This window comes from Hylobates moloch, unplaced genomic scaffold, assembly GCF_009828535.3.
Source record: "Hylobates moloch isolate HMO894 unplaced genomic scaffold, HMol_V3 SCAFFOLD_18, whole genome shotgun sequence".
In the NCBI taxonomy this organism is placed as follows: domain Eukaryota; kingdom Metazoa; phylum Chordata; class Mammalia; order Primates; family Hylobatidae; genus Hylobates; species Hylobates moloch.
In genome coordinates, this window is record NW_026652293.1 from 65386172 (window position 1) to 65409744 (window position 23573).

Sequence of the window (23573 nt, forward strand, 5' to 3'; positions counted from 1 at the left end):
TTAATTCACTTAACACACATAATATTTTTATGAGGTAGTTACTGTAACTATATTTTTCAAATGAGGATGATTCACAGAGAGTTCAGAAACTAGTATAAGGTCACAGAACCAGGATTTGAGCCAGGTAGTTTGCTTCCAGAACCCAGGTGCTCAGCTACTGTACTGTGCTACTTCTCCATGTGTGGTGTAGAAACATGGGGAAACTATTTGTCATGGCAAAATTTTATTTGTTACCTTTAGCATTATTTACAAGTATCAAATATTATTCATATATTATAATACCAGTCATGTAGAGTAGCTGGGTAGAGAAGTTATTATCATTGCAGAAACTACATATTGCAGAAATAATGTCTTTATAGAAGAGGGACTTTGCTTTTTCTATTCATATGTAAGAGACATACAAGTGCTACTAGTGCACACTATTAACCTTACTCAAAAGGCTAACTACAGGATATCTTCTAAGAGGAATTTTGTCTACTCTATTTCTCTGGCGCACATGGACTCAATACCTCATTGCTTTTCACTTGTGATGATGTCTTTTTTTTATTGCTTTACATCATCTATCCATTGAGGACGTTGCTTGATATGTGTCCTCTGCAAGTATATAACAAGATTATCAAAACCAAGAGAAGTATCTTGTAATTTTTTTTTTTTTTTTTTTTTAGATGGAGTCTCGCTTTGTCACCAGGCTGGAGTGCAGTGGTGCGATCTCGGCTCACTCACTGCAACCTCCAACTCCCTGGTTCAAGCAATTCTCCTGCCTCAGCCTCCCAAGTACCTGGGATTACAGGCATGCACCACCACACCCAGCTAATTTTTGTGTTTTTAGTAGAGACCGGGTTTTATCACGTTGGCCAGGATGGCCTCGATCTCCTGACCTCGTGTTCTGCCTGCCTCAGCCTCCCAAAGTGCTGGGATTACAGGTGTGAGCCACTGCATCTGGCCCGAGAAGTATCTTGTATTTATGTATTGCAATGAGACCTCTCTCTCATGTCTTCACACTAAAGCATCCTGTCCCTCCAGTTCTGAATTTCTCTTGAGCTTCACAATGTTCTTCTGAGCATTGAAGCAATATAATTTAACTATAATTTATAAAGCTGAATAAAGCTGTACATATATAATGCCCAGCAGCAGGTACCTCAAACTCTACGTATCTCAAAACTCAAGAGTATTTTTTTCCATCAAATCTGTGCCTCCTCAATATTTTCACCTTTAGTAGCAGAAATTTTTCACCCATGACTTTTCTTTCCCATTCAGCAAATTTTAAAATTCCTCCATCACAAATGCCTCTTTTGCCATCTCTTTTTAATTTCCACTAGTCCTGACCATGTGCAGGTCATAATTATCTGCCTCTCAGACCACTGCAGTAGTCTTCTAATAGATTGCTCTGAATCCAATTTCTAATTAGTAGAATCCATCCTTTGTATTCCTCCCCATGATACATTTCCAAATATTGCTATGATGTACTTATTTAATAAAAATAATTTGTACAGAATGTAGTCCAAATTCTTTACCATGGCATTCAAGGCTCTCCATATACTGGCCTTGGATTCCTAGCTGGCTAGCTCATTGAGGTTAGGAGTACGTTTCTTAAAATATCTGGATAGAGCAGTAAGTTCTCTGTGTCTCCGTAGGTGTGTGTATATTTATGTATACACATTTGTTTTATTGATGGAATCATTAACATTACTCTAATGCATCATGATTGCTTAGCTGGAAATATTGTCAAATAAAAAACAGGGCCAGACAGTCGTTGAAGTGGCAAAAACACTGTATTCAGGAACTACTGCAATAAGAGAAAAGAGACCTCAATACAGAGCTGGGCTCAATTCCAAATACAGCATGGACAAGCGGGGATTTAAAGCCAAGGGGGCGTCGGTTCAAGTGAATGGAAACTTACTGACAGGAAACAGCAGGGGTGGGAGGGTTCTGATTAAGCAGGCCTAATAGGATTCTTGCTGAAGTCAGGCCAGAGTGGTCAGATACCAATGGTAGAAAATGAAGAATTTGATCAGGTATCGACGGTAATCAGGTATGAAGGGTTGGGGGTTCTCTCTTAACGGCTGTAGCGAGACTCTTGCTACAACTTGGTGATTCAGGCTCCATGGGATTGGAAGTCAAGGTCAAAGCCTAGTCGGAAAGAAGGCTTAGATGAGCCTGACCAAAGTTCAGCCAAGGAGAGTTTTTGCCAGTGTATTCACACTCCGTGTGTGTGTGGTGTGTCTGTCTCAGTACTAGTCTAATTTATGAGGCAGGGGCCCCCTGGCCATCAGAGCAGTGTCACCATCTTTTGGGTAGAACAGCAGACACAGAGATGGCCCACTGTGGACAGTTAACTAACTGGTTCTCTTTAGCATGGAAAAGGAAGGAGAGTCCTGATTTTCTTTCAGTATTCCTCAGGTATATTGATCTGACCCCCAAATTACATAAGATCTGCAGTGATAAAACCATTACCCAAAAAACTCACTGTCTTTTACCACTTATATCCTCAGCATTATCATTAACAATTGTCTTAATACAAGTTTGGAGGCAAAAAACGGCTCACAACAAGTATGCATACAAAGGGGCCAAATACATTGAACAGCAAAACAGACACCGCCCGGGACCTGCTGGAGCGCTTCCGCAAATCTCGCGAGATAGCGGGCAGCGATGCCTTTTGCTCCGGTTTCTCGTGAGAACCCGGGGCTTCAGCTTCTCGTTTGTGGAGCCCGTGGCGGCGTTTCCTGGGGCAACAGCAATGGCGGCGTCGCTGTCCGAGCGGTTCTTCTCGCTGGAGCTGCTGGTGGACTGGGTGCGTTTGGAAGCCCGGCTCCTGCCGCCCCCCGCTGCTGCGGTGGAGCAGGAGGAGGGAGAGGAGGAAAAGGAGCAGGGGGAGGCCTCGTCGCCGCGCGGTCTGTGCCCCGCCGTGGCCTTCCGCCTGCTGGACTTCCCCACGCTGTTGGTTTACCCTCCTGACGGCCCCGGCGCTCCCGCCCCCGAACCGTGGCCCGGTGTCATCCGCTTCGGTCGCGGCAAGTCCTGCCTCTTCCGCCTGCAGCCTGCTACGCTGCACCGCCGGCTCCTGCGGACCCCGCTTGCCACCTTGCTGCTGCAGCTGCCCCCTGGGCGCCCGACGCCCACCCCACAGCTCCTGGGGGCCTGCGACATTTCGCTGGCCACCGCAGCGCACAGGGTCGTGGGGTCGGCCGCCTCCGGATGCTCCCACCGTCACCGGGGACGTTTCCCCCTGCATAATCGAGTGGGCGAGCGGACTGGGGACATTGCACTGGCCTACCGCCTGACTGACCTGGGAAGCCGCCTGCTGGGCCAACTTGAGCAGCCCCTCACCGTCAGCCCCACAGGAGGAGGAGCGGAGGTCAGTCCCCAAACCCAGCAGGAAAGACAGCAGCTGCAGCAGCCAGTCTCACAGCCAAGCCCAAAAGAGGCTGATAGGCCGCTGGGGGAGTTAGAAATCCCAGAGGCACAGAAGGATTTGAAGGAAATGGTTTTCCCAAGTAAGGCCGAATGTGATAATGTGGGTTCTGTGGAGAATGGCAAAACCGATTCTGTTGTTACATGTTCAGGTGCTGGCAATGGGAGAAATGTTAGCTTCCTAAATGAGGAAGTCACAGAATTGGACATGGAGACCAATATATTTTGCCCTCCTCCTTTGTATTACACTAACTTGACCCAAGAAAAACCGCCCCCTGCACAGGCTAAAATCTCCATTGAGCCTCAAATGAATGTACCTGAGGAATTGGATGGTGCTTCTCCTGAAAAAAAGCGTGTAAATCCCCCAACACACAGGAGTTGTCTAAAACATCCAAGTTCTGCAGCACATGAGCATCCTCCAGTGCTTGTGAATCCTCCACATATTCAGAATATAGGAGCAACTAATCAAACATGTCAAACTGAACAAAATCGAATTAATACAATAAGGCAGTTGCCTTTGTTAAATGCTTTGTTAGTTGAGTTGTCCTTGTTATATGACCAACCTGTGACAAGTCCTGCTCATATACATCCTCACCTAGCCTGGTTATATAGGACTGAGGATAAGAAGTCACCCGAATCTTCTGCCAAATCCACATGCCAGTCTGAATCCAAGAAGGATAAGCGTTCTGTGGGGGGATGTGAAAAGTCAGTGAGTCTTCAGTATAAAAAGAACCAAATTGAAAACTGTAAGGAAGATAAATATTCTGAAAAGAGCAGTGGTGCCCTCCATAAAAGAGTTCCAAAAAGGAGGCTACTTTATGGCTTAACAAATACACTAAGACTACGTTTAAAGCTGACAAATCCTGATATGTTGGTGGTACATGAAAAAAGAGAACTATATAGAAAAACACGATCACAAATGTTGGGTACAAAATTCAGAATTCCATCATCCAAAGTTAAACTATTAAGCTCTGCAGAACAAAGTCAGAAGCCACAACTGCCTAAAGATAAGTATTTAGATTCAGATGCATCTTTTACTGAAAATAGTGATACCTCAAGACAAATCAGTGGAGTTTTTGATGATCCCAGCACAAGTGAAGAAACTAATGTGAAATATGCAACTGAAAAAAAGACAGTTGATTGTAGTAAAAATAGAATCAATAATGTTTCATTGGAAGAAGTTGTGAGTCCTGCAGATTCCATTATTCCAGAAAGGCTTACCCCTACAAATATTCTGGGAGGAAATGTGGAAATGAAAATCCAAAGTCCATGTGTTTTCCAACAGGATGCTGTTGTTGACAGAATTGTAGATAAGGAAATAGATATTAGACAGGTCAAAACCACAGATAGTGACATTCTTATGGCTGATATAAGTGACAAGAGACCAGGTAAAAATAGTTGCTATGAAAACATCTCAGAACTGAAGTATTCAGGTGATTTGTCTAGCCCTTGCTATTCTGAAGATTTCTGTACCTCTGAGGACACCAGCAGAAGTTTAAAAGCTCATGATAGCAGTTCAAGGACAGAAAATCCAAAACATAGTCAATATACAAGCAAGTCTAGTGACACACAAGTGTCCAAAAAGAAAAATAGTGACAGGAGTTCTATCCTTAGCCCACCTTTTTCAGCCGGGTCACCTGTGCACTCATACAGAAAATTTCCTATTTCAAAGACTCAGGATAAAAGTTTGGAGGAAGCATCTAGTATCTCTGCTAGTGATTTATCTTCAACACATTGGACTGAAGAAAAAGAAAACCAGATAGATCAAAATAGTAAGCACAATTCTAAAATTACAAAAAGAGGTCAAGACATCTCTGTTAAAACAAGAAGTAGTTGGAAATCTTTAGAAAAAAGCCAGTCACCACGAACATCCCAAGTGAGTTCTTACCTGCCTTCAAATGTGTCCGAACTTAATGTCCTGGATAGCAGTACATCAGATCACTTTGAAGAAGACAATGATGATGTTGGTTCACTAAATATTTCCAAGCAATGCAAAGATATGTGTGAATTAGTAATAAATAAACTTCCAGGATACACAGTGTAAAAATACATGCTTTTAAAAAACTTTCAACAACCTGTGTGTACTGTTAGTGAAAAAAATTTTAAAGCTGTTTTAGTTCATGAATTATGTGAATAATTTTTTAAAGAAATATGAATGTTATTCCTTTGATGTTTAAATGGTATTTTACCATTAAATCTGATAATATTGATTATTAAATCATATAAACAGATTTTAAATTGTTTAATCATAAGAATAAAAGTGTATCTTTTTAAATTGTCTCTCTTAAAGTGTGTAGTCTACAGTATTGATCATTCTAAAGCTGACTTCACGCACACCGCTGAAAAAGAAGGCTAGTTAGTAAGGACAGCTCAAATTTTAATTGGAACAAATTATTTAACAAATATAGAAGACTTACTGTGTTAGATGCAGAAAGGTGCAGAATCTATTTATGATAGAGTCCCTGCTGTTTTAAGAGCTTACAGTTGTATGTAGATAAGAAGTCTTCCTTGACATATACATATCCCATATCCCCAATAGGTGAAGTTGCTTTTATATGCTGTCATAGTGCTCTGTGCCTTTTCTTTGTAAGCCACAATTTGTGTGATTACTTGATTAAAGTTTATCTTCCACTAGGCTTCAGTTGTGTGATGGGATCATATTTGTTTTACACATCAGTACATTTTTGTATCTAGCACAATTCCTGGCATGTGGCTGCAGTGCAATAAAAACATTTGTTGAAAAAAATGAAGCCCAGGCATTTAAAATACCTAATGGGAGGATTTAGAATTAAGCAGCAAAAATAAGCAGATTCCCTAAAAATAAACCTGCAGAAAATCCTTATTGGAGATATGTTTGACTGTAATATTTTTGTTTTGCTTGATATAAACAGCCTTCAGGCGTTCTCTGAAATATTTGGAAAGGGAAACTTAAAAAGGTATCTTTTATACAGTTTCTGATATAGGAGTTCAGTTTTTTGTCATTTCAGTTTGTTCAATGGTTATTTTTAGTGTATGAAAATTTGTTTTTATGAAATCCAGTGATAATTTATAATTTATTCCATAGGTTTTATATTTAGACTTTATTCTGTGTTCAAATATTTACATATATTTTCTTCTAGCTGTGTTATACTTTAATTTTTAGACTTTTTAATATATCTAACGTTTTTGAATGTATGAAGTGAGATTCTAATTTCCTTTCTTTAGGGGTAATTAATTATATAGGTATTCTGAATGATCATAATACTAGAATATAGATAGATGGTAAAAAGAGAGAAGAGGATGTTACATTTTGGAGAGCAATGTGAATAAAAGGATGATGGAATGAGCCTGATACATTTATGGGACAATTTAAAATATTATCTTGAATAGAATGATAGATTCATACTACTGAGTGGTAGAAAGGACATTTGTTGAGTAAGGAAAATGCCAGATTACAGAGAGCCTCAAATGCTAAGTATAATAATGGAATTCTAAGCAATAAGAATAACAGATTATTTTAGGTTATAAATGAGCACTAGTAAGTAGTCATGACATATTGAAAATTTTAAATTATTGAAAATAATAGGCAGAGAAATTATATCAGTAAAAGTTTTGAACTATGAAATGTTTCTGTGGCTAGTGGCTGTGATCTTAATTTTTCTAAAATATAAAGCATGTAGTATAACATTTCACAAAATCAAAATATCGTAATGCCAGGTATTGTAACTAGGTGTTTAATGATGTCAACTGTGTAAATTGTTTAATAGCAATTTGTCATTACTATGGAAGAGACAATAAAAATATAAGCAATGTCAGAATCATCAAAGAAATAATTCCTTATAAACCAACATTTTATTTGGTAGAGAGTAAGTCATTGTCTGTGGTAACAATAAGTAAAATGATTAATTTAGCATGTCTAAGGTACAACAAGACCAAAGAACTAATGCACTTTAAATTACAAAACTGAGTAGCTGAATCTGCTTCTCTTTGAGTTAATCCATGAATACTTATTTCTAGAATTGTGATAATTGTTTCTTCTAGTCTAATTCTAGTGAAAATATCTGTTTTCATGTATTCAGTCCTTCCTATTACATTCTACAAATTCTAGTCTGTTTTAATTCTACAATCTACAAGCTTATTTTAAAAGAGTTTTGTAATAGATACTATTCATGGAGCCTTATTTATCTCCTTAGTTGCTTAAAATTATTGAAACATGAAATAGTATTTCAAGTCACAAATAAGGGAGACTGTCATTTCATTGTAAAACCAAGCTATTGCAAACCTTCCAAAAGGTCTTCTGAACATCATGGGTATCTAAACTGCTATGGACAAAGCTGAGTGGGAGAGGGTCTAAAATGCAAAGTGAGCCGCAGAAAAGGTGTTAAGACCTACCTCTATGTAATGTTGAATGTTTACAGCTTAGGAACCAACCGCCAATAATAAGTCCTCTGAACTTTTCCCATAAACATTTGCAGAGGGCTGTGCAGATGTATACAGTACGCTGGATTTTTTCCCTTCACTCATATGCATGCTATTGATGAAATTTTCAGATGCAAAGAACAATGATATTAAACTTCTATCATGCAATTATTACATGTCAATTACATGTCAATTAATTTAGATTTTTCTTCATGTATAAGCAGTGAATTTAGTATGGAATTACACTTAGGAACCAGACTTTTATTGGTAGCAAAATATGGGTCAAGACTGTTAATTAAAAAACCCAGCTTTTAAATTACCACACTGTGGTGTTGGCAAGGCAAATAAATTTCATAACAAAGCAACATATAAATAATATTTAAATTTCCTGCGTCAAAGTGTCCTTGGGCCTAGAGAAGGACATTCTTCAGTCGGTTGATGTTTTAATTTAGATTTAAATATTTAGGGAGTTGTACAGAATGGCAATATATAGGCCAAAACTTGCTGAGTCATTCTTTTCTTATTTTTAACCTAAAACGATACAAGGAAAACTTTACTTGGTCAAGGACCAAGGCTTTCTTAAGTGATTTTCTCTGGAGACCTAACTGTCATGCCTGGAAGTAACAGACTTCAGGAGGATCTTCATTAGCTTGGAGTGCCAAGCCTTAGTGTTAGAAGTATTTCCTTGTTTTTAAAAACTCTTCGCAGATCTCTGTTTTACTGAACTATAATAATTCTAGAAAAAAATTAGAAAACTTACTAAGAGGTTTTGCTTCAAAATTGTGTACTAAGGAAAGGTTATAGTGTTTTCCTTCCAAAATTCCACTGAAATGACAGATGTAAAAATATGAATGCACCCAAAGTAGCCTTGGAAAACAAGGAAAATGATGGTGGTGGACAAGACACCCAGTTTGAGGAACTTCTGGAAGACACAAAGCAGTTGGGATTACGTTGATGAAAAAATTGGTTACAAATCCACTCTTCAACACAGCCCCACGAGAGTGCTTCCGGAGAAATGAGAAGATGGTATTTTCCAACAGAGCCCAAGATAAAGTTCAAGCTGGTCGGCAGGGCTTGGGCATAGGAGCAGGTTAAGGGACAACTGAGGGAAAAGCAGAACCCTGAGGACAGGGAAGAAGCTGGGGTGGGCTCAAGGTTACCTACTAGAATAGGTATTGGGACCAAGGAGAAAAACTATTTTTTACCTTTGACACCAAAACATATATTCAAACTGTCTCAATGTTATTGGAGCGACTACTAACCCTCATGGCAAATTAAAATGGTATAAACCTGGTCATTGGAGACAGAAAAATGGCTTTTGCATCCTTGATTATTTTAATCCTTGGAGACTTTCTTCATTATAGAATTGGTTTCAGGATTGAGTCAAATAACATATATAGCATATATGACAGTGAGTGTGAGTGAGTGTTAGGTGATGTATTTAATGATATTACAAAGAATGCACCATGGTATCTGTATTCCAGCCTAGGGGGATGTATTTTCAATTAAAGCTTCAGTCAAGAAATCAAGTCTTTCTTCCAGAAAGTTTAAACAACTTTCCTATAGCATAGCAAGGCAAAAGAAGTCCATGGTGATAAAAGAGGCAGCACAGACTTCTGGCCAGGCAAGAAGACTTTAGGTCACAGAGCACAGCCACAAAACCAAGCAGAAGAAGGAGCCCTTCTCAGACTATTAAGCAAAATGGGACATCTAGCTTTGTGCAGAGTACTTAGGAGAGGGGACTACAAAATGTCCTAACAATACAGAAAGAAAGGAAACACTGATCCAGGTCCCCAGTAAAGACAAAATTTTCTAAAAGAGCAAGAAAGTGGTGTATCAGTACTGGGAAGCATACGTTTACCTGCAAATCTAGGTAAGTAGCCCCTCCTATAGGAGGTTGTTTTAAAACCTCCTAAACAATTTTTTTTTCCTGTTTATATATTCCATGTTTTTTCATAATAGGTACACAAAAAATGTTTATTCTTTCTTTTGAATACCTTGAGGTCTGGGGTGGGGATGGGGTGAGTGGGGAAGAAGCTGTCATAATGCATCATAATAAAATAGGTAGAAACTTACAGAACGAGTTGGGAAGGGATGAGACTTAGCTTTCAGGCCAGACACTGTAACTGAGTAGTAGAGCCCTTGGTAGCAGAAATCCACAAAAAGATTTGGGTTTTAAATTGAAAGGAAGTTTGTGCTTTCCAGGAACAGGGCAGCACAGGAGATTAGATGAGCTCCTGAGCAATAGTGAGACAAGGTAACAGCTGAAGGTCATATTCAGAAAGAACATGGAAGAGAAGAGGTCTATGAGTCAGTAAGTCAGTTGGTTACTGCAGGATCGGAAACCTATACTTGTAGCTTGACTATTTAGGATACTCTATGTTGTGTCCCTTTTTATGTGCTTCTTGTTTTTAATATCGTTCTTTTTGAAGGATCTTCTAGTTGATCCATACAAGCAGTAGGAAATGACTTTGGTTGTGGCTATAATTGAGCAGAAATCCTAAAGGGAGAGCAGCATATCCTGAGTCTACATTATCAAAAGACTGAGAAAAAATATATAGGGGCTTTTAGAAAGTCCCTTCTTTTTACCCAAAGATTTCTCGTTCAGCTTTTCTTTACTAAAGACCTTGGAGCACTTCACATTTTGTTTTATTAAGGGAAGCTGTTCAATCACAGAGAGTCTCACACCCATCGGCTGCCTTGAGTACTGTATCTCATTACTTACAATTTCAGCATCAACCTTGTGGAGTGAATTGGGACTGAATTCTGGACTCAGAATGACATAACAAATAGTGGATTGCTTTAGATACAGAGGAGTCTATTGTCAAAAGAGTTGGCCTGAAAATTGTTTCTTGCATATCCAACATTTTTAAGACTATTTCCAAGTACTTTGGGATAGTGTTTATTAACCTGAGGGAAAAGATCTTTGTAATCTCCTGAGAAAGTTCAGCATGGGCGACAAAAGCGAGACTCCATCTCAAAAAAAAAAAAAAAAAAAGTCCTGAGTATGAACATGCACGCTTCTTGTTAGCAAAGTACTCTGTATCCCTGATATTCTCTGTAATAGCCAGAAGCCAAGTATGTCGGAGGGCAGAACTTGTATTTTCAGGGAAAACTTCCTTCCATTCTAGTGCTTCTTTTCTACAGTGATTTCTTGGTGCCCTCTTCCTACCTCACTGATCACAGTGTGAGTTCCTACTGTCAACCTCTAAAAACCAGTGTGAGAGGCAGGATCTTACTAAAATTATGGCTTTATTTTTCATTGGCAAATAGGATTGCTAATAATTTGTTGATGTGTTGTTGTCATTAATTTTAACACTAATGTCTTCTTATACTGAATAGCACTTTACAGCTTATGAAGGACTTCCACTATTTCACTTCATCTTTACCGGAACCCTGTGAGCTAAGTATTAATATAGATGAGGAAACAGGCTGTTTTCCATATTCATTGCCTTTCTCACTTTCATAGAGAAACTGAAAGACTTTCAGCATAAATCTCAGAAAAATAATGTTTCTTCAATCCTTATAATGTCATTTCCAGAATCAGAGTCTATCATTAGATTAAATTCCAGTTTATTTTATTTTGTTGTGGTAAGAACACTTAATATGAGATCTACGCTTCTAGCAAATTTTTAAGCATACAATTCTTTCTTGTTGACTGTGGGCACAGTGTTGCACAGCAGCTCTCTAGAGCTTATTAACCTTGCTTGACTGACACTTTATGCCCAATGATTAATAATTTCCCATATCCCCCTCATCTCAGCCCCTGACAACCACCATTCCATCCTTTGATTTTACACATCTGACTATTTTAGATACCTCGAGCAGAGGACCCACCTAAGCAATGCCTGGACTCCTGACTCATGAACACTGTCAGAAAACATGGCTGTTGTTTTAAGCTGCTAATTTGTTATGCAGCCATAATGGAAAAATAATGCAAGTGGCCAATGAAAAACACCATGGCAAATCAAGAGGGGGAGACTTTGAAAGAAAGGAAAAAGCTTTATAGTTTAGGTAGTTTAAGAAAGATCTATTTTTATTCCTTTTTTGAGCAATAAGACCTACATTTTCATTTTTGACGGAGTGCCACAAATTGTGTAGCTGGCCCTGGTTGTTACTCCAAGCGGGTAGAGGCAAATCCAATTGCTTACAGGTTTTCCATTGTGTTATCCAAGTACATACAGTATTTGGCACTACCTTTGTGGACATAGTCATGTGTATCATACTGGAGCATTCTCTGTTGGGGGCTACAAATTTTCTCTTCACAATCTAGAACATTATCTTTAAAATCTTAATTTTACAGTCTGAACTAAAATGCCTACATTTCACACTACTGACAAATTTGGCTTCTAACACTTGTATACAGGATTACTCATAGCAACTCTTGGGAGGTAGAGCTAATGTGATTCTGCATACAGTATTTTCAGTACATAACATGAAATTATTGAACAATACATAATCATTTATTAACTGTCTCTATTCTTGTCAGTTACGGTGATTTCCAAGGATTTTTATAAAGATTGGCTTTCTTTTTTTTTTTTGAGACACAGTCTCACTGTGTTGCCCAGGCTGGAGTGCAGTGGCACGATCTCGGCTCACTGCAAGCTCCGCCTCCCGGATTCACGCCATTCTCCTACCTTAGTCTCCCGAGTAGCTGGGACTACAGGCGCCCGCCAAGACGCCCAGCTAATTTTTTGTATTTTTAGTAGAGACGAGGTTTCACCGTGTTAGCCAGGATGGTCTCGATCTCCTGACCTTGTGATCCACCCGCCTTGGCCTCCCAAAGGACTTTCTTAATAATGTTTCTTTAGCACTAGTTGCAGACTTCTATAGTAGTGCTATGCCCTTCAAATGGGTTGTTTTGCCGATGTTCTTGGGATATGTAAGTGTAACCAGTATGGCCCCCTGCACTAGTGTGGGGTATAAATATAACAATCCCCTTTTTACATTCCAGTGGATTATTCTAGCTCCATATATTTATGTTAGCAGGAAATCCAGCACCAAGCTTTTATGAAATCCATCATCCTAAATGGTCCAAGATCCTGAGAAGCTTACTTGGCCTTATTTGCATGGTTGGTCTTGCTTACAAATGCCAGGCCATGTTGCCCACCAACTAGGCTTGGTTTTCAACTGCTGTGGCTTCTATTGCTGTGACACAGTGTTGCATCTAAAGACCAGTTGCCTCCCTGGTTCTGATTGCCATACAGATCTCCAAGGTACAAGTGATTATGGTTTTTACTCACAAGCTAACATTTATGGGGTGGCTGGGTCTGAAGTTGTCTTAAAGGCCTTCCTCATCATGATCTATATATTCTGTGTGGAACAAGGACCGCTAGTACAGGTTCTTACTTTCCTTGTTTTCTTTGGGTTTTTAAGGTCCTTTCCTACAAGAGAACTTTGACTGACATTATCCTAAAACCTCAGAGTTCCTAATAATTTTAATCATCTGAAGAGAAAGGGTCATGGGCTTTATCTTATTCTTCACTGAAGCCTACTTAACTCCATGCAAATTTACTTTCCCTCTCTCCATTTCCACCGAATCACAAAAAGAATCTGAGATTTGTAGGCTAATAGATGTTGTCTTAGTTCATTTATGCTGCTATAACTGCATGCCACAGACTGGGAATTTAGATGAACTGAAGTTTATTGGCTCACAGTTCTGGAGGCTAAGAAGTACAAGACTGAGGGGCTGGCACTTGGAGAGGGACTTCTGCTATATCATAACATGGCCAAAGGTGAGTGACTGAAAGAGAGTCGAAAGGAGGACAAACTCATCTTTTTATAAGGAACCCATTCCCATGATAATGACATGAATCTATTCATGAGGACAGAGCCCTCATGGCCTAACCACCTCTTAACCGTCCTTCTTCCTAATACCGTTCCAATGGCAATTAATTTCAACATGAGTTTGGAAGGTGACAAATGTTCAACCCATAACATATGTTGTTCTACTTCTATTTACATAACCAAGAGTGACCTTTATAGTGTTATGGGAAGAGTCCAAGAACTTTCCTTGCAGAGTTTTCTGTGTCCCCTTAGGAAAAGCAGTTGGCAGTGCTAACTTAAATAAATAAAATCAGGTTTACCTGTGCCAGCTACCTGTACAGATGTGTATGTTGAGAATGTCTTAATTTTTTTCTCCCTAATCACTAGCAAGGAGGCTAGCATAGTGCCTTCACAAAATATATTGTCTCAGTCCGTTTGTGCTGGTATAATAAAATACCACAGACTGGGTAATTTATTTAAAAAACAGAAATTTATTTCTTACAGTTCTGAAGGCTGGGAGTCTAATATCCTGGCACCAGCAGGTTCAGTGACTGGTGAGGACCCAATCTCCAATTCCAAGATGGTACCATGTTTCTGTATCCTCTGGAGGGGATGAATACTGTGTCCTTACATGGAAGAAGGGACAGAAGAGCGAGAGAGATGAACTCCCTTCATCAGGCCCTTTCATAAGGGCACCTAATTCCATTTATGACATGACTCAATCACATCCTAAAGGCCACATCTCTTCATATGTTGCATTGGAGATTAAGTTTTAACATGAATTTTGGAGCAGACGAAAACATTCAAACCATAGCATATATGCTTCATGAATGTAGGTGGAATTGAGTAGAAACAATAATCAATACTAGCATAAATTCTTATCTTACAAATTAGGGTGTTTCATACTTTGTCTACCTCACTGCTTAGCTAAGAGTTACTCTGCTGTCCAGAAATTTGGAGGTTGGACACTGGGAATAATGATCCATGAAACTAGCTTGCTTAGTCCCCTGCTGTCTCAAGGTGTAAACCAAGACAAAACTATTTTGATAATCCCTCAAACCAATCCACTTGGCTGATGATATTTGGATCCACCTGGCTTAAGAATGGAGATGACCACAGACAAGGGTGATATCACTGCCCATTCTTGATGCTGCCCCATTGTCTGAATTTGCTCTTGGGATAAGTTATGCAAACTGACTTCCCCGAGAAGGATGCACTTTTGTAGTGGATGTTTTTCTGGCTGACAATGATTCCAACATATGGCACCTCCTAGGAGACACCAGAAGATTGAAACGCTCTGATCTCCATGCTTCAACTGCATTCCTTCAAATAGCTTGGTTATAAAACTCACAACAAATAAAACTTCCTTTAACACTATCAGAGTGTTAGGAAGAGCTAGACTGTGGTATATATTTAGACCACTTTGTACCTGAATTTAAATTTTAACATTCTCTTTGTAGGCAACCAGTTTCACTGTGTGCACTATACAGAACGATAATGCAAATGAATGTGGTCCCAGTAGCTTGTTTTTATTATGTAGTATTTCAAACATTCAGAAGAATAAATAACACAACGAACTCCTATGTACACATCACCCAGATTTAACTCAGTGATGACACTGTGCTGTGTTTTCAGTCTTTCTCTTTCTCCCTCCCTCCCTTATTTTCTCATAAATAAACAGATACAACTGAAAGTCTTTTGTTTCCCCTCCCCATTGCTTTGGCCTCCCTTCCAAGGAGTAACTCTTGCTCTAGGCTTGCTGTATTTCCTTCCCATTTCTACTGGGGGATGCATAGGTTGTTTCCAGATTTCCCTTAATGGAAATAGTGCTGCAATTCATATTCTTGTCTCTCTGTTCACATGCGCTCGAATTTCCTTAGGGTTTTATATGTAGAACTGGAATACCAGGCCCTAAGTTATGCATATCTTCAACATTGCCAAATCACTCTCCAAAGCAGTTGAACCATTGACCATGCCACTAGCAGCATGTGAGAGTTCTTGTTTCTTCACCTCCTGCCCAAAACTGGTAAAGGATAGATGTTTTCATTTTTACTGCTATATATTTAACTACCCTAGCTTTACAGTCAGTCTTGATATTCAGAGAGAAAAGCCTACCCTCTATTTTTCTTCCTTTTTTATGTTAAGCCAGGAGTTCTCAAACTTTTGGTCTCAGGAACCCCTTACATTTTTAGAAATTACTGAAAATTCCAAAGAGTTTTTTAAACGCGGATTATATCCATCAATATTTGCTCTATTAGAAATTAAAAGTTAAGATATTTAATGCTTATTTATGAATTCATTTAAAAGTAATATTAGCAAACCCATTGCATGTTAATATAACGTTTTTAAAATAAAGGTAATAAATTTTCCAAAGCAAACATTGAGAAGAATGGCATTATTTTACAGTTTTGCCATTTTAAAAAATGCCTGGCTTAATAGAAGATAGCTAGATTATCATATCTGTTTAATTGAAGATAGCTAGAGCCTCATACTTGCTTCTTCATTCAATCTGTCAAGATATCACATATTATGTAGCCTCTGGAAAACTCCACAGTACACTAATGAGAGAATGAGAGTGAATATGGCAAATAACGTTTCAGCATTATTATGAAAATGGTTTTGACCTCATGGACCCCGTCCTGACCCTTCCCAAAAGGTTCTTGGGAACCCTTAAGAATTTCTAATCACACTTTGAAAAGTGCTTTTCTAGACCCTTTTTGGCCCTTTTTCTTCCATGTGAATTATAGGGTCACTTTTTGAAGATCAAGGAAATAGATTTCTTAACATATTGGAGTGATTTGTCCTTTAAGGGTTGGTAAAACTTGCCTATAAATATGTCTGGGCCTTGTGTTTCTTTGTGGTAGAACTTGGTGCTCACATTGTTTGGGGACCTAATTTTATTAATATATGATTAAAAATATCAGTTGGACTGCTGTTGTTTCCTAAAGTTTTAAAATTTAGTGTACTTTATATACTTTTATGAAACATGTAAAGTTGTTTAAAGTTTTTTTTTGTTTGTTTGTTTGTTTTTGAGAAGGAATCTCACTCTGTCACCCATGCTGGAGTGCAGTGGCGTGATCTTGGCTCACTGCAACCTCTGCCTCCCAGGTTCAAGTGATTCTCCTGCCTCAGCCTCCCGAGTAGCTGGGATTACAGGCATGTGCCACCACGCCCGGCTATATCTTTAGTACAGACAGGGTTTCACCATGTTGGCCAGGCTGGTCTCGAACTCCTGACCTCATGATTGACCCACCTTGGCCTCCCAAAGTGTTGGGATTACAGGCATGAGCCACCGTACCTGGCCTAAAGATTTTTAAAAATATGATTTTGAAAAGTAAAAAAGGAGTCAAAGATTGTCTATTAGTTTCACTGACTCCAATGAACACGTTTCTGTATTTATTTTACTGACCTCTCAGTTGTATTCAACATACTTACCTACTTACTATATCTTCTGCCACTTTCCATTCTTGCATTTCTTGACATCCCACTCTTCTAATTCTTCCCCTACCTTTCTAGACTCTCACTGTACATCCAAATACTGGATTCTAGCTCTTACTCCTGTTCTTTTAAATCTCTCTCTAAACTGTCTCAGTTATCTCATCTCTCCTATTGCTTTAAAAACAACCTAGATGCTGATAACTTCCCTATTTTAATTTTCAACACAAATCTCTTTTCTGAGTTATAGACTCATATTTCTACCTGAAATATCAATTTATATTTCACAGGTGTCTCAAACTTAATGAGTACAAAATGTGACTTTTGATTCCCACTCCCCAAAATAGTTCCTCTACTAGTTATCGGTACTGAGCATTCTCCATTACACCCTCTATTTTCTCTGTACCTTTCTCCACCCTGCTTTGAGCCCAGGATGCTGCTACCTGTATAGGCTGCATCAGTGGTCAACTTTGGATTTCGGCGTCTATTTCAGGTTTGTTGGTGGTAGGGTCGGGCAGGAGATTGGAGGGCAGGAGGAGAGAAAAGTTGGGGTATTGAGTTCCCTGGCTCCCTTCTTGCTAGCCTTGAGTTGGTAGTGGCTGCATTTCTACATATAAGTCAGAAGTTTCATGGAACTTTTTTTTTTTTTTTTTAGCTGTGGCTATAACTACAACTCTCAGTTTCAGGAAGTGACTACTCCACTTGCCCTTTCAGACTTAGGAAGGATAATGGCTTCTTACATAGGTAGTTCTGGAGTCCTTCGCCATCCCTCGTTTGTTTCTCTTAACTCTGTCCACTGCTTTGTATATAGCACCTGCCATTAAACTTTCATCAGTGATATTGTCTGAGTGTACCATCTGTTTCCTGCCAAGATCCTGACTGATGCATCTTCCCAGTTTTGGAGAGCCACCACCTCTCTGATGACTTAAGCCAGAAAACTGGCATCATTGTCCCTTCTATTCACCTTCCACATCCAATCCATCAACCCATCCTGGTGGCACTGCTTCCTACCCACACCTTGAAATAAGCCATGGCTAAGTGTTACAGCAGCCTCTTTACTGTTCTTCCCATTTTCAGCTTTGCCTCATTCAATCTATTCACTGCGTGGCAGACAGAGTTATCTTTAAAAATATCTATCAGGCTGTAATTCTTCACTGCTTAAAACACATTAATGGCGTTCTTTTAGTATTTTAGTTCTTTTAGTTCTTTCTTTTAGTTCTTCTGCATTTTCAGTAAAATCCAAGTTCTTGATCATAGGCTTACAAGCCCCCGTATGGTCGGATCTCTACTTGCCTCTCCAAATGCAGCTCATACCTCACTCCAACGTGCCCTCTGATGTTCCAGGCACACTGTCCCCACTGTTGTTCCTTAAACATGGAGAACTCATTTACACCCCAGGGCCTTTGCTTGAGCTGTTCCCCTTGCAGGGAACTCTCCATCTCCTACACGGAGCACTTATTACTCTGTTTTTCACACGCTCTTCTCATCTTTTAGGTTTCTGTTTAAATGTCACTTCTTCAGAGAGGCATTATGAAAATCCTATCAAATTAAGTTTCTCAATCTCACCTTGCCCTCACCGCATTATTTTCTATCATTGCATTTGTTAATTCTTTCATAGTTTATTACAACATATAATATATCAATAATGTTATATAACATTATTTTTTGCATTCAATAAATATTCGTTTAATGAATAGATACTTAGGCATTTAAGTAAGAAAAAAGTAGTGTTTTTTTAAAAAACGTTCACAAAAAAATGGCAATGGAAACTGAAGAGAGAATTTTCTTTACCACAACAACAACAAAGATTTACTCTCCCTATATGTTTTTCCTCTTTTCCCTTGAGAAAATGATCAACATTTAGATGTTCTTAGCCTGTTAAGGATCCAGAAAAACCACTTAGCTGCAGAGAAAATTTCAATTACACAATGGAGATTAAAGTTGCAGTACTTGGGAATAATTATAAAGATGTTTTCCATTATATATGTTCAAGAAAGTAAAAAAGAAAGGCATTAAGGCTCAATGGAAAAGCATTTCAAATGATAATCAATTTATTATCTTTATTGCGATCACAGGAAAATTATTTCAAAACCTCACATCTTGGGTCTAAGGCCCCAAGACAAATCACTTAACGGCATGGTTAAAACTCAAGAATTCAAAAAAGCCGAGATTGAGCAGGAACATTTTAAAGCATCATGCTATTACCAAAACCATTAAATGAAGGGATAACATTTGGCTAATCATTGAAACACAGCGATGTTTTCTCCTCTGAGATGCATTTGTTATTTGTACAACTAACTTACCACTTAGAATTCTGAGTCTTTAATTGCAATTATTTTTCATGTATCTGTAGTTTATTCGTTGCTTCTATGTGATAATTTTGTGGCTAGGAATGCATTTAAAACGTCTTTTTATTCTCTAAATAATCTTCTAGAGGACTGTAGTGAACATCTATTAATTTTACCACCTAGAATCCATTCACTTTTCTTTAGCTATAACAGTTTACTGTAATTTTCCTCTGGGAAAGCTCCTCAATCACTTCTATTGAGCATTGTGATTTGATGAGCTTAATCCCACCTCTAGTTTAAAGCAGCAAGCATATTTACTCTTCCAGGAAGGGTAATTGGATGGCACATGATTTCACATCAGGAAATGTTTTAAAACTGTTCGGGGAGGAACATTCTCTTTTTCCCACTGGGTCTGAATGATGAAGTATGTTGGAACCCATCTTGGAAGCAATCACAAGAGAGATTCTTCCCAAGGAGGAGCCAACACCAAAAAATAAAAACATAGAAACAGTCCTGGTCACGTTGAGTCTTACGTCATACATCTGAAAAGAGTTAATTCTTGGACTGTTAAATTGCATTAACGAGTAAATTCATTTTTTAAAAAAAGACCATTTTAGATTTTTAGGTCTCTCACTTGCAACCAGAATAATTCGTGTACACAGTAGGCATGTGATTAATGTTGCTTATTAATTTGTACAAATTTCCGCTTTCTTTCCAGCCCTCTTACAAAAATATTGAAAGACCCTCTTGATTTAATTAAATGGAAAAACAAATCTGTGTCGTGATAAATGTTCTTTAGTTTTTCTGGATCAAACATCTCTGTTTGAAACACCAAAATTTACTGATTAATATACTGCTATTTCCAGGCCATTCTTGATGTATGGGAAACTTTCCCTATTATATTTACAAAAACAAATAAAGAATCTTTAATTTTTTTTTTTTTTGAGACAATCTCACACTGTTGCCCAGGCTGGAGAGCAGTGGCACAATCTTGGCTCACTGCAACCTCTGCCTTCCGGGTTCAAGCGATTCTCATGCCTCAGGTGCTCGAGTAGCTGGGACTACAAGCATCCACCACCACACCCAGCTAATTTTTTATATTTTAGTAGAGATGGGGTTTCACCATGTTGGCCAGGCTGGTTTTGAATTTCTGAGCTCAGGCAATCGGTCTGCCTGGGCCTCCCAAAGCACGAGGATTATAGGTGTGAGCCACCACGTCCGGCCCCAATTTTGTACTCATTTAAAATTAGAACGTATTTCTTTATTCTGAAGAAAGCATTTATTCTTCAGAATAAAAACCTGTAATCAAACAGGTCAATTTAGTTTAATGTTGTACCTAATAAAGGAGTTTAAAACCATTTAAAAAGGAGACATAATTTTCCAGAATTTAAGCATGACAAATACTTTTGTTTAAAATTAAATGATTCAGCCCAGTGCGGTGGCTCAGGCCTGTAATCCCAGCTCTTTGGGCGGGAGAAGCGCTTGAACTCAGGTGGCAGAGGTTGCAGTGAGCCATGATGGCACCACTGCACTCCAGCCTGGGTGACAGAGTGAGACCCTGTCTCAATCAATCAATTAATCAATCAATAGAATGAAGTTATTCAGATGTATAAGCAGAAAATGAAAATCACTTATAATCTCATTCCTAGAAATAATAGCTGATATTTCAAGGCATATTGTTCTAAATACTTTCTATTCATAGTTTTTTTGTTAAATGTCAAGAAATAGAAATATCTTATTATTCTAATAATTATTTAATAAGTGACAATAGTGTGGCAGTCTTTCCATGTCAACATAAATAAATATCATTTTTAATGACTGCTCAGTATTTCATTGTATGGATATACCATAATATTTTTTAAAAACACATACATCGCTTGTTTTTTTTTTTTTTTTTTTTTTTTTTTTGAGACGGAGTCTCGCTCTGTCGCCCAGGCTGGAGTGCAGTGGCGCGATCTCGGCTCACTGCAAGCTCCGCCTCCCGGGTTCACGCCATTTTCCTGCCTCAGCCTCCAGACTAGCTGGGACTACAGGCGCCCGCCACCACGCCCGGCTAATTTTTTGTATTTTTAGTAGAGACGGGGTTTCACCGTGTAAGCCACGATGGTCTCGATCTCCTGACCTCGTGATCCGCCCGCCTCGGCCTCCCAAAGTGCTGGGATTACAAGCGTGAGCCACCGCGCCCAGCCATCAACACATCGCTTGTTGAAGAACATTCACATTGATTCTCTAACATTAGTATTATAAATGAGGTTAATAAATCATCACATATTTATATAATTTGTTTTTAGAATACTATCCAAGAACAGAATAGCTGGCACATTTGAAAATTTAATACATATTGCCAAATTGTCTTCTAAAAAAGTTGCACCTTCCAGCTTTCCATATAATTACAAACTCTGTGAATGAACATCCTTGTTTATTTTCATCCATCTATTAGACAATAAATGGTCCGACTTTGCTGGTTTAGTTTTAATTTCTTTGACAATTAATTAGTGAATCTTTTTTATGGGTGAACTGTCAGTTTTTATGGCTGTGTAGAAAAACACCCAAAAACTTAAGGCAACGATTCATTACTCCAAGGGTCAGCCAAGTGGTTCTGACTTGGCCTGTGTTGCCTGGGCTCACTAGTGAGTCTTTGCCTTGCTGCAGGCAGGCCAGATACTTTTGCTTCCAGAACTGGCTGTGAGCAAGCTGGGGCACCTTGGTTTTCTTCCACATGGCTCCCAGCGTCATCAGAAAAATTCCAAGCTGGTTTAATGGTAGTGGCATGGTTCCAGGAGAATGAACAGAATGTGCAAAGCCTCTTGATACTAGACTTGGAACTGGCACAATATCCCATGCGCCTCATTCTACTTGTCAAAGTAAGTCACAAGGCTAGTTAAGATACAACGTGTGGGGAAAAACACACACACAAAACAAAAAACTACACCTCTGTTGCCAGGAGCTACAAACTCACACTGCAAAAGGGCATAGACGCAGGGAGAAGATAATTTGAGCTGTGTTTTCAAACCATTTACCAGCATGTGTTTTCTTTAGATCAGTAGGTAGACCAAAAGTCTCATTAAGCACCTTTTTTTTCTAAAAAAAATTATTTCCACAGGTTATTGGAGAACAGTGGTGCTTGGTTACATGAATAAGTTCTATGGTGGTGATTTGTGAGATTTTGGCACACCTATCACCCAAGCAGTATACACTGCACTCAATTTGTGATCTTTTATCCCTCACCTCCTTCCAACCCTTTTCCCCTGAGTCCCCAAAATCCACTGTGTCTTTCTTATGCCTTTGCATCCTCATAGCTTAGCCCACACACGAGTGAGGACATATGATGTTTGTTTTTCCATTCTTGAGTTACTTCACTTAGAATAATAGCCTCCAATAATAGCCTCCAAACTCATCCAGGTCGCTGTGAATGCCATTAACTCATTCCTTTTTATGGCTGAGTAGTATTCCATTGTGTATGTGTGTGTATATGTGTGTGTATGTGTATCTATATCTATCTCACAGTTTATCCATTTATTGATTGATGGGATGGGCATTTGGGTTGGTTCCACGTTTTTGCAATTGCAAATTGTGCTGCTATAAACATGCATGCACAAGTATCTTTTTCATATAGTGACTTCTTTTCCTCTTGGTAGATACCCAGCAGTGAGATTGTTGGATCAAATGGTAGTTCTGCTTTTAGTTCTTTAAGGAATCTCCACACTGTTTTCCATAGTGATTGTACTAGTTTACATTCCCACCAACAGTGTAGGAGTGTTCCCTGTTCACTGCATCCATGCCAACATCTATTATTTATTTATTTATTTGTTTTGTTTTGTTTTTGAGACAGAGTCTTGCTTTGTTGCCCAGACTGGAGTGCAGTGGCACAATCTCGTCTCACTGCAACCTCCACCTCCCAGGTTCAAGCGATTCTCCTTCCTCAGCCTCCTGAGTAGCTGGAATTACAGGCATGCACCACCATGCCTGGCTAATTTTTGTATTTTTTAGTAGAGACAGGACAGAGTTTCACCATATTGGTCAGGCTAGTCTCAGATTCCTGACATCAGGTGATCCACCCACCTCGGCTTCCCAAAGTGCTGGGATTACAGGTGTGGGCCACCATGACAGGCCTATTTTTTGATTTTTTGGTTATGGCCATTCTTGCAGGAGTAAGGTGGTATCGCATGGTGGTTTTGATTTGCATTTCCCTGATTATTAGTGATGTCGAGCATTTTTTCATATGTTTGTTGGCCATTTGTATATCCTCTTTTGAGAAATGTCTATTCATGTCCT

At 38.9% G+C, this 23573-nt stretch overlaps 1 protein-coding gene across 1 annotated transcript; it reads left to right on the top strand.

The window, feature by feature from the left end:
- The first annotated feature begins 2703 nt into the window (after positions 1–2703).
- Positions 2704–7208, top strand: MAP10 (microtubule associated protein 10). The gene has a single exon (XM_032137229.2). The coding sequence runs from the start codon at positions 2738–2740 to the stop codon at positions 5453–5455; it is 2718 nt and encodes a 905-aa protein (XP_031993120.2). The 5' UTR covers positions 2704–2737; the 3' UTR covers positions 5456–7208.
- Positions 7209–23573: the final 16365 nt, after the last annotated feature.

What these genes read in the sequence shown, in the direction of transcription:
- MAP10 (XM_032137229.2), top strand. Translation starts at nt 2,738, where the DNA reads ATGGCGGCGTCGCTGTCCGAGCGGTTCTTCTCGCTGGAGCTGCTGGTG.